Source organism: Melanotaenia boesemani, chromosome 7 (assembly GCF_017639745.1).
Source record: "Melanotaenia boesemani isolate fMelBoe1 chromosome 7, fMelBoe1.pri, whole genome shotgun sequence".
In the NCBI taxonomy this organism is placed as follows: Eukaryota; Metazoa; Chordata; class Actinopteri; order Atheriniformes; family Melanotaeniidae; genus Melanotaenia; species Melanotaenia boesemani.
The window spans coordinates 1,593,449-1,612,268 of NC_055688.1; the positions used below are offsets into that span (position 1 = coordinate 1,593,449).

General features: G+C 47.8%; 3 protein-coding genes across 4 annotated transcripts in view; 1 reads left to right on the plus strand and 2 right to left on the minus strand.

Moving 5' to 3' along the window:
• stard15 (StAR-related lipid transfer (START) domain containing 15) overlaps positions 1–2,191 on the minus strand; it is a 39,703-nt gene extending 37,512 nt beyond the window's left edge. Inside the window, exon 1 of the mRNA XM_041989595.1 lies at positions 2,113–2,191. The gene's annotated coding sequence lies outside the window, so the exon portion shown is untranslated. The remainder of the gene's footprint in view (positions 1–2,112) is intronic.
• LOC121642731 (MRN complex interacting protein) lies at positions 2,147–13,606 on the plus strand. Of its 2 annotated transcripts, none has more exons than XM_041989599.1 (7): positions 2,147–2,308; positions 3,002–3,061; positions 3,515–3,621; positions 3,972–4,026; positions 4,112–4,245; positions 4,353–4,407; positions 13,274–13,606. In XM_041989599.1, exons 1-7 carry the CDS (start codon positions 2,249–2,251, stop codon positions 13,541–13,543), a joined length of 741 nt encoding a protein of 246 aa, XP_041845533.1. In that variant the 5' UTR covers positions 2,147–2,248; the 3' UTR covers positions 13,544–13,606. The 2 variants fall into 2 exon arrangements, with proteins under 2 accessions (XP_041845533.1, XP_041845534.1); XM_041989600.1 differs by lacking the exon at positions 13,274–13,606 and adding an exon at positions 12,873–13,043.
• sqstm1 (sequestosome 1) lies at positions 13,603–18,477 on the minus strand. The gene is made up of 8 exons (XM_041989588.1): positions 18,193–18,477; positions 15,357–15,452; positions 14,992–15,266; positions 14,648–14,780; positions 14,485–14,553; positions 14,275–14,402; positions 14,010–14,187; positions 13,603–13,919 (listed from the first exon to the last, which is right to left on the minus strand). The coding sequence occupies exons 1-8, from the start codon at positions 18,359–18,361 to the stop codon at positions 13,759–13,761; spliced, it is 1,209 nt and encodes a 402-aa protein (XP_041845522.1). The 5' UTR covers positions 18,362–18,477; the 3' UTR covers positions 13,603–13,758.
• Between the last annotated feature and the right edge of the window lie 343 nt (positions 18,478–18,820).

An 18,820-nucleotide genomic window follows, 5' to 3' on the forward strand; every position in this document is an offset into this window, starting at 1 on the left:
ACACGCATCCAAGTACTCCACTGCGTGGCTGGCCAGAAAAGGTCTAAAAGAAGAAAAAATAATGACATGGCCTCCTTGTTCACCTGATCTTAACCCCATAGAGAACCTGTGGTCCCTCATCAAATGTGAGATCTACAGGGAGGGAAAACAGTACACCTCTCTGAACAGGGTCTGGGAGGCTGTGGTTGCTGCTGCACGCAATGTTGATCGTGAACAGATCAAGACACTGACAGAATCTATGGATGGCAGGCTTTTGAGTGTCCTCACAAAGAAAGGTGGTTATATTGGCCACTGATTTGTTTTTGTTTTGTTTTTGAAAGCCAGAAATGTATATTTGTAAATTTTGAGTTGTTTTATTGGTTTCCCTGGTGAAAATAAATAAGTGAAATGGGTATATATTTGGTTTTTGTTAAGTTGCCTAATAATTATGTACAGTAATAGTCACCTGCACACACAGAGATCCTCCTAAGATACTAAAACTAAAAAAGCCCCACTCCAACTTCCAAAAATATTCAGTTTTGATATTTATGAGTCTTTTGTGTTCATTGCGAACATAATTGTTGTTCTATAATAAAATTAATCCTCAAAAATACAACTTGCCTAATAATTCTGCACACACTGTATGTATAAATTAACTGCAAATGACTCTGTCGCTTTTGTCCATTGTCTTGATTCGAGTTTACTGCTTTTTATATTCATCTGCTTTATGTCTATTTTTTTTTTTTAGATCTTTTTAAATTTCTTGTTAAATTAGATAATTGTGAATGAATGGTTATTTAAGTTCTATGAGATATCTTAATTTAGTGGTTTCTTGTTTCTCTGGACTGATAATGTCTTAACACTGAAAAAACTGCAAATGTAAAGGATAGTTTACATAACCAATACGGCAGACTTTTTATTTTATGACCACATGCATCAGAAAATGTTTCTGACTCTATTCGTTTGTCCAGCCTGTCTGATCCTTAGATGATCAATACCCTCAAAAGCAGCATCAGAGAAAACAGCACAAACTGGAAACCCATCTGAAACCTCATTTTATAAAGTCAGCGCCAACACAGAAACGCAAACTAATTTACTCTTTCAAAACCTTCTTCCTCAACCTCCTCCAGACAAAATCCTCTGCTAATAAATAACATAGATAGATAGATAGGCAGACAGACAGACAGACAGACAGACAGACAGACAGATAGATAGACAGATAGATAGATAGATAGATAGATAGATAGATAGATAGATAGATAGATAGATAGATAGATAGATAGATAGATAGATAGATAGATAGATAGATAGATAGATAGATAGATAGATAGTGTGATGACCGCCTAGGCAGCCACACACTGAGCCCGGTCTGGTACCCTTTTTCTTCATTTCAGTTCATTTTATTTGTAATATTTACCATTTCTTTTATATTTCACATTTTTCTTAGCAAGTTTTGCAGGGGGGGGTTAACTGATGTTGACTCATTCTTGTCACCTTGTTTGGTTTATTTTTAGTTAAAATGCATTTACTTTGAGTTACTAGCTCCTGGGGAAGTTGCTGTGTGGGAGGCCCAAGCCTGCTAAGAGTCCCAGCTGAGGTGGATCTCCATTGACGAGGCTACAGCCTAATTGGACTCATCCATCTTGCAAAAAGATAGTGGGAGAGGGGTTTAGATTTTCTATTGTTTTGTATTACTTTATTTTTTCTTTATGTAGAAGTATGATTATTTAGATTTCTGTTTCCCTAATGAGTTATGAGTTATAAGTTCTGTTGTGAATTAGTTAAGTTTATTAAGTTAGCTGAAGATGGTTATGTTATGTATTTCCCTCTTGTGTCAAAGTGGTCTGATCAGCCAGTGTATATAGTTTCCCTTGTGTGTCAGTTTGTTAGGTCAGTTAGGTTTTAGTTCCTTATGTGGATGTTCTGTTTATTTGACCTCTTTTATGGGCCCAGAACTTTTATTTAGGAATTTGTATTTTTGTTGTTTTTTTTGTAAAATTAAATGTCAAAACTTTTTGTTTAAAAAACCTCCTGTGCTCTCTTCATCCTTGGCCTCGGTCCCTCACAGATAGATAGATAGATAGATAGATTATCTATCTATCTATCTGTCTGTCTGTCTAGCAAGCACCTAACTTCTCCTCCGGCCTGCAGGTGGCGCGCTCTTTTCACTCCCGCTGCTGTGACGTACAGCTTTACGTAACGTTGCCCCGCGAAAACTTCGAAAAATCGAAATAGAGGCAGAACCAAAGGCATCTGGTACCGGTGCACCATGGTGCAGGAGTTTCACGTCGTCAGGTGTTTTTCCTGTCTGAGCTTCCAGGTCCATCAGGTGATGATTAAACTTACGAAATGCAAGCTAACAGCAGGCTACCGGCTAACAGCAGGTTACCGGCTAACAGCAGGCTAACGGCTAACAGCAGGCTACCGGCTAACAGCAGGCTACCGGCTAACAGCAGGTTACCGGCTAACAGCAGGCTAACAGCAGGCTACCGGCTAACAGCAGGCTAACAGCAGGCTACCGGCTAACAGCAGGTTACCGGCTAACAGCAGGCTAACAGCAGGCTACCGGCTAACAGCAGGTTACCGGCTAACAGCAGGCTACCGGCTAACAGCAGGCTAACAGCAGGTTACCGGCTAACAGCAGGTTACCGGCTAACAGCAGGTTACCGGCTAACAGCAGGTTACCGGCTAACAGCAGGCTAACAGCAGGTTACCGGCTAACAGCAGGCTAACAGCAGGCTAACAGCAGGCTAACAGCAGGCTAACAGCAGGCTAACAGCAGGTTACCGGCTAACAGCAGGCTAACAGCAGGCTAACAGCAGGCTAACAGCCGGCTAACAGCAGGCTACCGGCTAAATGCAGGCTAACAGATAACTGTTTAATAAGCTGAGAAATGAGATGATGTGAAAAAGACTTCAGTTTAAATAGTTTAATACTTAATTTAATAGTGTTTAGAAAGTTATTTTTGTGTGTCACTACTGTTTATTGTGACGTGTGTGTTGTCCTGTATTTGGTCTGCCAGGTGAAGAAGGAGAACAGGTGGACCTGTAAGCTGTGTGGACAGAAACAGTCGCTGCTGAAGGTCAGAATCACACCTGTTTATCTGTTGGGAAACTAACATGTGGTCATCATGTCATTTCAACAAATGGCCCACGCACTTTGGCGTTCTAAAATTTTCACTGGTTGTTTGTTATTTATCCAACAGGCACACTGTAAATTTTTAGTTTGTAAGATGTGAAATGTTTAGTTTTCTGCGCCAAACACTTCATATGAGTAATCTCAAACAGGAAGTAGCTATAAGTGTCCAACCAACCAAATACATTATCATTCAGTTATAATGTACGAGGACGAGAAGGAAGATGGAAGTAAATCCAGAAATACAGAACATGGTCACTTCTAATCTGTAAACTGTAGTTACTTAAATAACTGAATCAGAAACAAATCGGTTAATGTTTCTGGACCTGCAACAGGTATCAGTTTTTAATCGCTTTTAATGATGGTTCCTTAGCAAACTGATCGGATGATTGATCTGCAGGAGTTCGGCCGGGGATCTGGAGCCGACTGCCGCCGTCACGTCCAGAAACTTAACGCCATGAGAGGAGCAATGCTGGAGGAACAGCAACACAACACCTGGTTGCTATGGTAAGCAACACTGTTCTCCACACATTTAGAACAAACCCAAAGAGTTCAGGACCGACATGTTCTTTTAAAACCAGGTTTAGAGAGATGCCGAGATCCAAAAACGGCAAACAGCCAGCCACTCTAGCTACAAAGTCACTTGCCGTTTCTGTAGTGGTGTCAGCAGTTTGCCACTGTCGGCTGGTCACACACTTTTCACACTAGAAAAAAATGCGTAGGTTTGCACAGATTAATCTGCACTGTCAAGTGTGGAAATGGAGGACGTAGGCTATATGAAACCATGTAGGCTACAACAGGCCGGTCTTGGGGTCTTTACTGAACTATGAGGGGTTTTGTGTTGTTTGTTATTGCAGTGAACAGGAAGATGGAGATGAAGAAGAGGGGGAGGAGGAGCCCAGGGACAAGCAGGTGAAACCAGTGTTCTGTTTGAACCCTGAAGAAGGTGGTAAAGGTATAAATTTGTCCTCTCTGATCTCTGATTTACTGCTTGTAGGTGGGAGACACGCAGGTGAGTCGCTGGAGCAAGTACCTGCATCCTGCTGAGGAGGTGGACCCTGAAGAGGAGGAGCCCAGGGAGAGGGGTATGATGGACAGACAGCATCTCCATGGCAACAGATCAAGCTGCAGGTGACAAACACAGAAACAATCAGCTGATTACAGACAGATTGATACAATCATCACTGCTAAGTAATCAATAATAAATCCGATCAATAAGTTTGACCTTCTCTTCACAGGAAGAGAAAAAGACCAGAAGATGAAGGACAAGATAACATCTACACACCTGCACAGGTAATTCACTGACAGAACCAACAAGGTGCTGGTTCCGTGGTACCAGCTGCAGCGGAGAAGCAAAGAAATGTGAAGCATAGACGGGATCAGATCACATCTGCAGGACGGACAAAACATCATTCCATGTTTTCCAGAGAGTAGTGGAAGTAGCCAGGAACTGGATGGATGGAGGGATGGAAGGATGGAGGGATCCCTCCCTCCATCGTCATCGATCCATCCGTCATCCATCCCTCTATCCATTGCTCCACCCCTCTGTTCATCTATCCATCCATCCATCGCTCCATCCCTCCATCCGTCTTTCCATCCCTCCCTCCATTCATCCCTCCATAGCTCCATCCACCGATCATCCAATCCATCTATTCATCGCTCCATCCCTCTATCCATTGCTCCATTGCTCCATCCATCCATCCACCCATCATCCAGTCCAAGGGATGGATGGATGGATGGATGATGGATGGATGGAGCAAGCGATGGAGGGATGGATTGAGCGAAGAAGAGATGGATGGATGGATGGAGGGATTGAGGGATGGATGGAGCGATGCATGGAGGGAGTGATGGTGGGATGGATGGATTGGGTGATGGATGGAGCGATGACGGAATGGATGGAGCGATGGAGAGATTGATGAAGAGATGGATGGATTGAGGGAGGGAGGGATGGGGCGATGGATGGAAGGAAGGATTGATGGAGGGATGGATGGAGCGATGGAGGGAGGGATGATAGATGGATGGAGGGATGAATTGGAAGATGGGTGGATGGATGGTTGGATGGAGCGAAGGAGGGATGGATTGATGGATTGGATGATGGATGGAGCGATGGATGTTTGGAGGGATGGAGGGGTGGATGGATGGATAGAGGGATGGGGCGATGGAGGGAGGGATGGATTGGATGATGGATGGATGGAGGGATGGATGGCGCAATGAAGAGATGGATGAAGGGATGGATAGAGGGATGCAGCGATGGATAGAGAGATTGATTGGATGATGGATAGATGGAGCGATGGATGGATGAACGGAGGGATGGATGGATGATGGAGGGATGGATTGCATGATGGGTGGATGGAAGGATGGATAGATGGATTGATGGAGCGACAGAGGGATGGATGGATGGAGCGATTGATAGAGGGATGGATGATGGATGGATGGCGGGATTAATAGAGGGGTGGTGGGATGGATGAGGGATGGATGGAGCGATGGAGGGAGGGATAGATGGATGGACAGAGTGATCGAGCGATGGCTGTATGGATGGATGTGAGAGATGGATGATGAATGGAAGGGGCGACGGATGGAGGGAGTCATGGATGGAGGGAAGGATTAATGGAGGGATGCATGGAGGGAGCGATGAAGGGATAGATGGATAGATGGATGGATGGAGTGATGAAGAGATGGATGAATGGAGGGAGGGATGGATGGATGCATCGATTGGGATAGAGGTATGGCGGGAGGAATTGAGCGATGGAGGATGGATGGATGGATGGATAGAGGGATGGAGTTATGGAGGAATGAATGGATGGATGGAAGGAGCGACGGATGGAAGGATGGATGGAGGGATTGAGGGATGGATGAAGGGATGGTATAGGGATGGAGCGATGAAGGGATGAATGGATGGATGGATCAAAGGAGCAACGGATGGAGGGAGGGATGGATGGAGGGAAGGATGATGTATGGAGCAATGGAGGGATGAATGGATGGAAGGAGCGACGGATGGAGGGAGGGATGTATGGAAGGATTGAGGAATGGATGGAGGGATGGTATAGGGATGGAGCGATTAAGGGATGAATGGATGGATGGATCAAAGGAGCAACGGATGGAGGGAGGGATGGATGGAGGGAAGGATGATGTATGGAGCAATGGAGGGATGGATGAATGAAGAGGTGGAGGGATAGATGGATGGAGCGATGGAGGGAGGGATAGATTGATGGAGGGATTGAGGGATGGGTGGATGGAGCGATGGAGGGATGATAGATGGATGGAGGGAGAGGTGGATGGAGCGGTGGAGGGATGGATGGATGGAGCGGTGGAGGGATGGATAGAGGGATGAAGGAATGGATGAATGAAGGGATAGATGGATGGAGCTGTGAATGGATGAAGGGAGGGATGATGTATGGAGCAATGGAGGGATGGATGGATGGAGCGATGGAGGGAGGAATAGATTGATGGAGGGATTGAGGGATGGGTGGATGGAGCGATGGAGGGATGATAGATGGATGGAGGGATATATGGAGGGAGAGGTGGATGGATGGCTGGAGCGATGGATTGCATGATGGGTGGATGGAGCGGTGGAGGGATGGATGGATGGAGCGGTGGAGGGAGGGATAGATTGATGGAGGGATTGAGGGATGGATGGATGATGTATGGAGCAATGGAGGGATGGATGGATGGAGCGATGGATGGAGGAATAGATTGATGGAGGGATTGAGGGATGGATGGATGATGTATGGAGCAATGGAGGGATGGATGGATGGAGCGATGGATGGAGGAATAGATTGATGGAGGGATTGAGGGATGGATGGATGGAGGGAACGATGGAGGAATGGATGGAGGATTGGATGGATGAAGGGATAGATGGATGGAGCGGTGAATGGATGGAGGGAGGGATGATGTATGGAGCAATGGAGGGATGGATGGATGAAGAGGTGGAGGGATGGATGGATGGAGCGATGGAGGGAGGGATAGATTGATGGAGGGATTGAGGGATGGGTGGATGGAGCGATGGAGGGATGATAGATGGATGGAGTGATGGATAGAGGGATGGAGGGATGTATGGAAGGAGAGGTGGATGGATGGCTGGAGCGATGGAGGGATGGATAGAGGGATGGAGGAATGGATAGATGAAGGGCTAGGTGGATGGATGGCTGGAGCGATGGAGGGATGGATAGAGGGATGGAGGAATGGATAGATGAAGGGCTAGATGGATGGAGCGGTGAATGGATGAAGGGAGGGATGATGTATGGAGCAATGGAGGGATGGATAGATTGATGGAGGGATTGAGGGATGGATGGATGATGTATGGAGCAATGGAGGGATGGAGCGATGGAGGGAGGGATAGATTGATGGAGGGATTGAGGGATGGATGGATGATGTATGGAGCAATGGAGGGATGGAGCGATGGAGGGAGGGATAGATTGATGGAGGGATTGAGGGATGGATGGATGATGTATGGAGCAATGGATGGATGGAGCGATGCAGGGAGGGATAGATTGATGGAGGGATTGAGGGATGGATGGATGGAGGGAACGATGGAGCGATGGAGGGATGGATGGAGGATTGGATGGATGAAGGGATAGATGGATGGAGCGGTGAATGGATGGAGGGAGGGATGATGTATGGAGCAATGGAGGGATGGATGGATGAAGAGGTGGAAGGATAGATGGATGGAGCGATGGAGGGAGGGATAGATTGATGGAGGGATTGAGGGATGGGTGGATGGTGGATGGAGCGATGGAGGGATGATAGATGGATGGAGTGATGGATAGAGGGATGGAGGGATGTATGGAGGGAGAGGTGGATGGTTGGCTGGAGCGATGGAGGGATGGATGATGGATGGATGGAGGGATGGATAGAGGGATGGAGGAATGGATGGATGAAGGGCTAGATGGATGGAGCGGTGAATGGATGAAGGGAGGGATGATGTGTGGAGCGATGGATGGATGGAGGGAGGGATTGAGGGATGGATGGATGGAGGGAGCGATGGAGGGATGGATGGAGGATTGGATGGATGAAGGGATAGATGGATGGAGCGGTGAATGGATGGAGGGAGGGATGATGTATGGAGCAATGGAGGGATGGATGGATGAAGAGGTGGAAGGATAGATGGATGGAGCGATGGAGGGAGGGATAGATTGATTGAGGGATGGGTGGATGGAGCGATGGAGGGATGATAGAGGGATGGATGATGTATGGAGGGAGAGGTGGATGGATGGCTGGAGCGATGGAGGGATGGATGATGGAGGGATGGAGCGATGGAGGGATGGATGAAGGGATAGATGGATAGAGCGGTGAATGGATGAAGGGAGGGATGATGTATGGAGCAATGGAGGGATGGATGGATGGAGCGATGGAGGGAGGGATAGATTGATGGAGGGATTGAGGGATGGATGGATGATGTATGGAGGGATGGATGGATGGAGCGATGGATGGAGGGATTGAGGGATGGATGGATGGAGGGAACGATGGAGCGATGGAGGATTGGATGGATGAAGGGATGGATGGATGGAGCGGTGAATGGAGGGAGGGAGGGATGATGTATGGAGGGATGGATGGATGAAGAGGTGGAGGGATAGATGGATGGAGCGATGGAGGGAGGGATAGATTGATGGAGGGATTGAGGGATGGGTGGATGGAGGGATGGAGGGATGATAGATGGATGGAGTGATGGATGGAGGGAGAGGTGGATGGATGGCTGGAGCGATGGAGGGATGGATGATGGAGGGATGGATAGATAAATGAAGCAATGGATTGCATGATGGGTGGATGGAGCGATGGATGGAGCGATGGAGGGATGGATGGATGAAGAGGTGGGGGGATAGATGGATGGAGCCATAGAGGGAGGGATAGATTGGTGGAGGGATTGAGGGATGGATGGATGGTGTATGGAGCAATGGAGGGATGGAGCGATGGAGGGAGGGATAGATTGATGGAGGGATTGAGGGATGGATGGATGGAGGGAACGATGGAGGGATGGATGGATGAAGAGGTGGAGGGATAGATGGATGGAGCGATGGATTGATGATGGATGGATGAAGCGATGGAGGGAGGAATGGATGGATGGATAGAGGGATGGACCAATGGAGGGAGGGATGTATGGATGAATGTTTCGATGGATTGATAGAGGGATGGAGCGATGGATAGAGGGATGATGTATGGAGCGATGGAGGGAGGGATGGATGGATGAAGAGATGGAGGGATGGAATGATGGAGGGAGGGATGGATGGAGCGATGGAGGGATGGAGCAAAGGATGGAGGGAGGGATTGATGTATGGAGTGATGGGGGAGGGATGGAGGGATTGAGAGAACAATGGATGGAGGGAAGGATGGATGGAGGGAGGGATGGATGGAGCGATGGATGGAGGGATGGAACAATGGATGGAGGGAGGGTTGGATGGAGCGATGACGAGATGGATCAATGGAGGAAGGGATGGATGGAGGGAAGGAGAGAGGGATGGAGCGATGGATAGAGGGGTGGATTGGATGACGGGTGAATGGAGCGATGGATGGAGGAATGGATGGATGGACCAATGGAGGGAGGGATGTATGGATGAATGTTTCGATGGATTGATAGAGGGATGGAGCGATGGATAGAAGGATGATGTATGGAGCGATGGATGGAGGGAGGGATTGATGGATAGAGCGATGGAGGGATGGAGCAAAGGATGGAGGGATTGAGCGATGGATAGAGGGATGATGTATGGAGTGATGGGGGGAGGGATGGAGGGATTGAGAGAACAATGGATGGAGGGATGGATGGATGGATGGATGGATGGAGCGATGGATAGAGGGATGATGTATGGTGGGAGGGAGGGATGGATGGAGGGATTGAGGAATGGATGGAGGGAACAATGGATGGAGGGAGGGTTGGATGGAGCGATGACGAGATGGATCAATGGAGGAAGGGATGGATGGAGGGAAGGAGGGAGGGATGGAGCGATGGATAGAGGGGTGGATTGGATGACGGGTGGATGGAGCGATGGATGGATGGATGGAGCAATGGCTGGATAGATGGATGTAGGGATGGATAGAGGGATGGCTCGATGGATGGTGGATGGAGGGATGGATAGATGGATGGAGTGACGGAGCGTTTGAGAGTACGTAAGGGATGGATGGATGGAGGGATGGATGGATGAATGGATGGATGGAGTGACGACGGACGGAGCAATTGAGAGTACGTAAGGGATGGAGGGATGGAGCCATGGATAGATGGAGGGATGGATGGATGGATGGAGTGATAGATAGAGGGATGATGTATAGAGCGATGGAGGGACGGATGGATGGATGAAGAGATGGAGGGAGAGGTGGATGGAGTGATGGATAGAGGGATGATGTATGGAGGGATGGATGGATGGACGGAGGGATGGAAGGATGGAGGGAGGGATTGAGAGATGGATGGATGGATGGAGGAAAGGCTGGATGGATGGATGATGGATAGAGGGGTGGATGGATGGATGATGGATAGAGGGGTGGATGGATGGAGGGATGGATGGATGGTTGGATAAAGCGATGAGGGAGGGATGGGTGAATGGATGGATGGATGGCTGGAGCGATGGATGGATGGATGATAGAGGGGGGGATAGATGTATGGATGGAGGGAGGGACGATGTATGGGGTGATGGAGGGAGGGAGGGATGAAGGGATTGAGGGATGGATGGAGGGAGGGATAGAGGGATGATGTATAGAGCGATGGAGGGATGGATGGAGGGAGAGGTGGATGGAGTGATGGATAGAGGGATGATGTATGGAGGGATGGATGGATGGACGGAGGGATGGAAGGATGGAGGGAGGGATTGAGAGATGGATGGATGGATGGAGGAAAGGCTGGATGGATGGATGATGGATAGAGGGGTGGATGGATGGTTGGATAAAGCGATGGAGGGAGGGATGGGTGAATGGATGGATGGATGGCTGGAGGGATGGATGGATGGATGGATGATAGAGGGGGGGGTAGATGTATGGATGGAGCGATGGAGGGAGGGACGGAGCGATGGTTGGATGGATGGAGCGATGGATAGAGGGACGATGTATGGGGTGATGGAGGGAGGGAGGGATGAAGGGATTGAGGGATGGATGGAGGGAGGGAGGGATGAAGGGATTGAGGGATGGATGGAGGGAGGGAGGGATGAAGGGATTGAGGGATGGATGGATGGATGGAGGAATGGATTGATGGATGATGGATGGAGCTATGGATAGAGGGATGATGTATGGTGGAGGGATGGAGGAAAGGCTGGATGGATGGATGATGGATAGAGGGGTGGATGGATGGATGGTTGGATAAAGCGATGGAGGGAGGGATGGGTGAATGGATGGATGGATGGCTGGAGGGATGGATGGATGGATGGATGATAGAGGGGGGGATAGATGTATGGATGGAGCGATGGAGGGAGGGACGGAGCGATGGTTGGATGGATGGAGCGATGGATAGAGGGACGATGTATGGGGTGATGGAGGGAGGGAGGGATGAAGGGATTGAGGGATGGATGGAGGGAGGGAGGGATGAAGGGATTGAGGGATGGATGGATGGATGGAGGAATGGATTGATGGATGATGGATGGAGCTATGGATAGAGGGATGATGTATGGTGGGAGGAAGTGATGGGTGGAGGGATTGAGGGATGGTTGGAGTAATGGATGGAGGGAGGGATGGATGGAGCGATGGATGGATGGAGGGATGGATGATGGATGGAGGGCAGGAGGGAGGGATGGATAGAGATAGATGGAGGGAGGGAGAGAAGGATTGATGGAGGGATGGATGGAGGGAAGTATTGATGGAGGTATGGAGCGAGGGAGGGATGAACGGATGGAGGGAGGGAAGGATTGATGGAGGGATTGAGGGATGCATGGAGCCATGTAGGGATGGGTGGATGGAGGGAGGGGTGGATGGAGGAAAGGATGGAGCAATGGAGGGAGGGAGGGAGGGATGGATGGAGGGAGGAATGGATGGATGGATGGATGGATGGATGGATAGAGGGATGGATGGAGCGATGGATAGAGAGATGCATGGATGGATGGAGGGATGATGGAGGGATGGATGGATGTATCGATGGATGGATAGAGGGATGGAGCAATGGATAGAGGGATTATGGATGGAGGGAGGGATGGATGGATGGATGGAGGAAAGGATGGATGGATGGATAGAGGGATGGATGGAGCGATGGATAGAGAGATGCATGGATGGATGAAGGGATGATGGAGGGATGGATGGATGTATCGATGGATGGATAGAGGGATGGAGCCATGGATAGAGGGATTATGGATGGAGGGAGGGATGGATGGATGGATGGAGGAAAGGATGGATGGATGGATAGAGGGATGGATGGAGCGATGGATAGAGAGATGCATGGATGGATGGAGGGATGATGGAGGGATGGATGGATGTATCGATGGATGGATAGAGGGATGGAGCCATGGATAGAGGGATTATGTATGGAGCGATTGAGGGATGGATGATGGAAGGAGCGACTGATGGAGGGAAGGATTGAGGGATAGAGGGAGGGATGGATTGATGGATGGAGGCATGGATAGAGGGATGGATGGATGAATGGGTGGATGATGGATGCATGGTGGATGGATGGAGGGAGGGAGGGATGGATGAAGTTGCTGATCGGCGGCTCACTGGACCGTTTGTTTCCTCTGTAAGAATGAGACATGATCAGCTGATACCTGATCAGCTGATACCTTCCTGAAAAGGCTGCTGTAATTGGTGGAGCGAGTTCTGAGTCAGAAATACCTCACATCACTTATTTTCTCCATTTGCAGCCCCATAGACCTGATTTCCATCAGGAAGAACTTTCTGGAAAACAAGGAATGTTGAGGGTGTGTTGGATCTTCTGGACTGACTGTGTCCTCCTGTTAACGTGATCTGGGGTTCGTTCCAGAAAACATGTTCAAACTGTTGTATGTGTGAGAGGAAACTCTGGGTTTCTCTTTGGAAGGATGTCTATAAGAAGGGTGTTTTTAGGAAGGGGGTCTCTATGATTTTGGAGGCACTGAATGAAAAACATCCGTTTGTGGAGTCATGAGGAAAAGTGTCTGAAATCATAATTCCATAGATAATCCAGAATATAGATGTTAGTCTGGATAAAGATATTGAGTTGATCTAAAGCAGAAACTCGTTTGTTGGACCTGTTCAGTCACATTGATCGTCTGTTCATCTGCAGCCCAGCTGTCCAAAACTCACACAGTCAGCTGCTACCACAAGCACCGGTTTCCATGACGATAGAACCACCACTCCTTCCAGCCTCAGCTGTGGGTCCAGACTTCATCTTCAGGAGGATCCTTCAGTATGTGGGTGGAGGGAAACTAAAGGTGAAGCCATTAATCAAACCTGCGATGACATTACCAGGCCACGCCCAACACTTCCTGTTTGCTCTCTGTTTGATAGCGGCGAAGATTTTGACTTTGAGGATTTTTTGATACAGGCGGTTTAAAGACCATTTTTTTTTAAAGTCTGAGCTGTGTTGTAAATGTATAAATAAAGTTTTCAGAGTTTAGTTGGTTGTGTTTTTATTGATCAGGAAGCAAAAACATATGATCAATAAAGTTGGGAAACAGTAAAAAGTGATTGAGTAAAGTTAAATGATTAACAGAAAAGTAAACAGGATATAAACTCATTACAGGAAACAACAATGTTGTTGTGATAATGTCACTTCTGTGGGCGGGGCTGCTTGGCATACTGGATGGCATCCAGAGCAGCTCCGATGTCAAAGTTCTTGGCCTGAAGGAGTCGAGTTAACCAGCCGCCCTCATCGGTGAAACCCATCGACAGCATGAGCGCCAGAGACTCCACCAGGCGGGGGTCAGCCTCTGAAAAGGGGAGGGAAAGAGTTAATGAGGGTGAGGGGCGGAGTTTTTACAGATAGGTGGCAGAATAAGGGGTCTCAGCATGGGTCTTACCTTGAGGAAGGTGGGGATAAAGAGCCGCCTCCCTCAGACCTGTTGGCCCCTGCTGCTGCCCACCCGACGGGGGCCCCTGGTCACGGCCTCTGGGCTGGAGGGACTGCAGCTCACCTGTGGACGGATCGACTTCTTTGGAACTCAGGTGAGTCCACTCCTCATCAGAGTCTTTGCTCACCTGCAGACCAGATTCATGTGTGGTTTCAGCCATCGGTTTATTGATCAGATCTATTGATTAGTCCCTGATAATAAAGACTTAGCTGACCCTGGGCCCTGGACTGGCTCCGCCCTCTCCACCTCCATCCATTTCCACGTCTTCTCCCTCGCGCTGAGTGGGAGGAGTTACTTTGGTCATTTGACCTTCGTGCTCCACGTCAATGTCCACGTCAATACCTGTACACATGACATCGTTTCCTGTCACAGCCACCTTCCCAAACTGCCAGAGTTATTGATCTCTCCTGTGAACTTCACTCACCCAGCGGGCTCAACATGGCGGCCACACCCTCTCCGATGTTCTTCAGGAAGTCCACGTTGGCCTGAGAGGCTGCAGAGAGGTCAGAGGTCACTGATGATGTCATAGTTGAACAGACTCAACCAGACATTAACATTACTGACGGCTTATTTGTTTATGAACTGACCAGAGGGGGTGCTGCATTCAGCCGAAGATCTGGAAGTTCCAGCCTGCTCCTGATTCTGGTCCTGAGTCTGAGCCTGGTTCTGGTTCCACATGCAGTGTCTCATCCTCTTCATCCATTTCCCCCGAGGGAACCACTGCAGACAGATGCCAGAACAATGCCTTGTCAGTCAGTGATCAGGGCGGAACTAAAACATCTCCCTTTTTCTGAAACAGGTTTATTAATCAGTGGTTTCTTCTGCTCGTGAACTGATCTAGTTCTGGACCAGAACGCTCTGACAGCATTTAACCTGTGTGTGATCTGCTGTGTACCTGTGGTTTACCTGTCTACCTCAGGAGGCAGCTCACCTGCAAAGGGTGCCAGATGGGCAACAGAGCATGCTCAGTGTGCGCCCCTCGAGCCTGGCAGGCAGAGCAGAGGTCGAAGTTCGGACACACTGAACACTTGAAGCGAGTTCCCACCACGGGACCATCGCAGCCGTCACAGGTGACATTGGGATGCATTGTTGGGTGTGGTCCCAGGTGAGGGGGTGGGGCATGCGGAGCTCCAGGTGGAGGAGGGGGCCCAAAAGCAAAAGGGGGAAAGGCGTGAAGAGGAAAGTCCCGACGGTGCTCCTTTTTCTCTGCAAAAACGAAACTTTATCAACATTTGACAATCTTACTTGTGTCATGATGACCAAGATGTCATGTGACCCATTAACAGGTATGTGTACCTTTAATGAAGAGGCGGAAGGTGGCGTCCTTCATGCAGCTCAGACCCATGATCAGCTCATCATCAGAAGAAAATGCCACCAGGTCTCCATCTTCATCTAAAACATCAACAGTAAAAATCAGACCACACCTGTCCTCAGACAAACACCTGTCTTCAAACAAACACCTGTCCTCGGACAAACACCTGTCTTCAAACAAACACCTGTCCTCGGACAAACACCTGTCTTCAAACAAACACCTGTCCTCGGACAAACAGATGGCTTCAAACTAGGGATGCACGAAATATCGGCATTAATATCAGTATCGGCCGATGTTAGTTATTTTTTAACATATCGGTATCGGTCCAATAAGCAAAACTGGGCCGATATTAACAGTCGATATTTATTTTGATATAATTGCTGACATGCAGCCATGTTTGGACATGTGACAGCGATGCAGCACTGCATTGTGGGATGTAACTGAAGCAAAAAGCAATTTCAGCTGTGTGGTAATTTTTCACGTTGTAAAAAGAAGGTACTCGAAAAGCAGTATGAAATATCCGCAAAGTCGAAGTGATGCGAGGAGGATGCCGTGTGAACTCGTTCAGCACCACAAATTTTATATGTCATCTGAAAAACTGCCATCCAGAACTTCACAAACAATGGTGGGAAGCCAACACCCCTAATGTTTGCTTTATTTTCATTTTGTACAGAATTTGATAATCTTAAACCTTTTAAAACAAAATATATATATCGACATCGGTAAATATCAGTTATCGGCCATAACAACAATATTAACATCGGATATCGGTATTGGCCAAAATTTTCATATCGGTGCATCCCTTCTTCAAACTAATCTCAGATAACTGGTGGAGACCCCTCAGCCTCTCACCATACAAAAGGTAAATCTGTGGTTCATAAATACCCAGGAAGGAGTCAGGTGTGAATACCTGAACACTGTAAACCTCGGCACACCAACACAAGACTAACATCAATACATTCATTTAAGTTACAAAATCTTAAGTACTCTTGGATCATTTTCAGACCAATCCTTTCCTTTTTACTCGTGATGTCAACAAACCTCGTGACATTCTCTAAGATCTGTTTTGTTTGTTTTTCTACGCTCCCGAGGGGTATTGCACGAAACCAAGATAAGCGATTAAGCCGGGATATGTTGGTTATCCTGGCTGAATTTAGCCCTAGGTCGGTTGCATGAAAGCAGCTCAAACTAAACCCGGCCAAGTTACTGTGGTGATTTATCCGCTGCAGCTAGCCTGCTCCAGACCAGGCTAACTGCTCAGGCTAAGATTAATCCTAGCGACTACCTGCATGTCCAACGTCAATTCTGTGAGGAATTAATGTGTTTTACAGCATGTCCATGGTCTTCCTAAGTATGGCGCGTCATTTTAATCATCCAGTATTAAAATATTACATATACAGTCACTGTACATTTAATCCAAATCTGTTCGTAATCGCAGCAGCCTTTTTATATGGATTCGAGTTGCAGTATTATTACTCAGGCCAAGTGTTATATTGCTATGCTAATGAAGACTGCTCGTCAAATTGCTGTCAGAGGTTTTATAAATATGTGTTTTATTGCATTAATTGAGATTACAAAACACAGCGGATGAGGTTACAAAGGTGTATTTAAAGAAATCCATGACGAGGGCAATGTAGAATATTCAGGTCCATCTCCCCTTCACCTGTTCCCTCTTCATAGTGGCTTGCCCTTTTTCAGAGGATGTGCTGGACGAGGAAGCCCGCATCCTCAGAAGAGCATTCAGACGTGAACGAGTCTTCAGGGACAGGTCACATCCCCTGGCCTTTGGAGATGACTATGTCATTGAAAGATACAGATTTTCGGTTACTGGATTTCCAGGTCCAGTTTTCTGAGTGTCCGGCGTTTAATCTCAAGATCCAGCTCCATTTCTTGGAGCTTGCTCTTTTTGAGTCAGCTTTTAACATCTGCCAGCTCTATCTCTCTCTCCAGGTGCCCTGAATAAAGTGTTCTGACAGTTTGTGAGGTCTGTAAAGGAAATGTCATGTGCAGTAGAATTGCAGTACTTTGTGTACCTTGTATGAAGCGGACAGTTTCTACTTTGGAGTCACTTACCAGCCTGCAAAATGTTCTTATATTTAATTTTTTCTTGCTGCCGGTTCCTTTTATGGCCAGACAGGTTTGTCCTTTATGAAGGACAGAAAGATCAAATAGATAAAAACGTTACATGAGGAAAATAGATTAAATGACACATTGTGGATAATTGTTTGCACCTAATCATACTCTACATTTCCTGAGTAACATGCACCTGCTTGTCACTCTTAAAGTATACAACAGTTAGTGGATTTGAAAAGTAACTCCTTTAATTGTAGCCTAATTATGACAGTTCCAGTGGAGCACTGTTTATTAATTGTACAGTTTTTGACCACTTATGCATTGGGCCGGTCGGCTATTGTCTGCCAGGCTCTCTCGCGTTCTTTACTTATGGCATTGGTATTGCCTTTTTTCCTTATAATATCCTTAACTTCGTCAGAGAACTCCGTCAGGAGCTGCTGTTCAGCGGCCGTGACGTAGGACGCGCGACTTTTATCCATTTCCCCATCGGTGATTCTGTGAGCGATCGCGAGGTCTGCTTCAGTATGCCGTGCACACGCACTTATCCCAACTATCTTCACCTGGCTTAACCTAGCCGCACCTTCTCATCCTGGCTCAGCAAACGTGCAGCCAATTAAGCCAAGATAGGCCGCGCAAGCTAGGTCAAGCTGGGCTTGCTTAATTATCCTGGATTGCTTTATTCTGGTTTCGTGCAATACCCTTCTGGTTATCAGACCTGCCCCTCTGTTATTATAAAGTCGCGCTCACCTTTGTAAAACAGCTTGAAGTTGGAGGCCTTCAGGTTCGGAAACACTTCAGTAGTTTTCCTGTTTAGATACTCGAAGCTGGACGACACGTCCTGGTCCACAGCGAACCTCCGGATCTCCTTCACCTGCTCGTCTTTCCCCAACAGGTAGGCTTTAATCATCACCGACATCGTGTTGCTAACACTCCGAACTGAGCTCAAAGATTAGAACTCTTCCACCGTCACAGAGTAAATCTCTACCTTTGTGACGCAGCGACAAATGTCCAGCTTCTTTTATGTTTACTTCCTCCGTTGACGTCACTGACGCAAGGAGAAGTAAACACTGACGCGGTCTCTCATTGGCCCGCTCAGAGTCCCACTTTGCCAGCCAATGGGAGGCCAAAGAGTGACTCGGTGCAATTCCAATGAGGGAATTTCCACTGAGTCACGTGATTAGTTCGGCTCACTCAGGAGAAAGTTGAAGATGAAGAACGCGGAGTCATCGTGACGAGGCAGCATGGCGGCTGTTTTTAAATATTCACTTTATTATTATTTTTATTTCTTTCATTATGAATAAATCAAAAGTGTGTGTGTGTGTGTGTGTATGTGGGGGGGGGGGGGGGGGGGGGGTAGGAGTTCTAGCTCATTAAT

Excerpts from the sequence above, each read along its gene's own strand:
- LOC121642731 (XM_041989599.1), top strand. The coding sequence starts at position 2,249 with ATGGTGCAGGAGTTTCACGTCGTCAGGTGTTTTTCCTGTCTGAGCTTC. Across the intron at positions 4,246-4,352 it reads GGCAACAGATCAAGCTGCAG|GAAGAGAAAAAGACCAGAAG; the intron begins GTGACAAACACA and ends TTCTCTTCACAG. Across the intron at positions 4,408-13,273 it reads ACATCTACACACCTGCACAG|CCCAGCTGTCCAAAACTCAC; the intron begins GTAATTCACTGA and ends GTTCATCTGCAG.
- sqstm1 (XM_041989588.1), bottom strand. The coding sequence starts at position 18,361 with ATGTCGGTGATGATTAAAGCCTACCTGTTGGGGAAAGACGAGCAGGTG. Across the intron at positions 14,781-14,991 it reads CCATCTGGCACCCTTTGCAG|TGGTTCCCTCGGGGGAAATG; the intron begins GTGAGCTGCCTC and ends ATCTGTCTGCAG. Across the intron at positions 14,403-14,484 it reads CGCCATGTTGAGCCCGCTGG|GTATTGACGTGGACATTGAC; the intron begins GTGAGTGAAGTT and ends TCATGTGTACAG.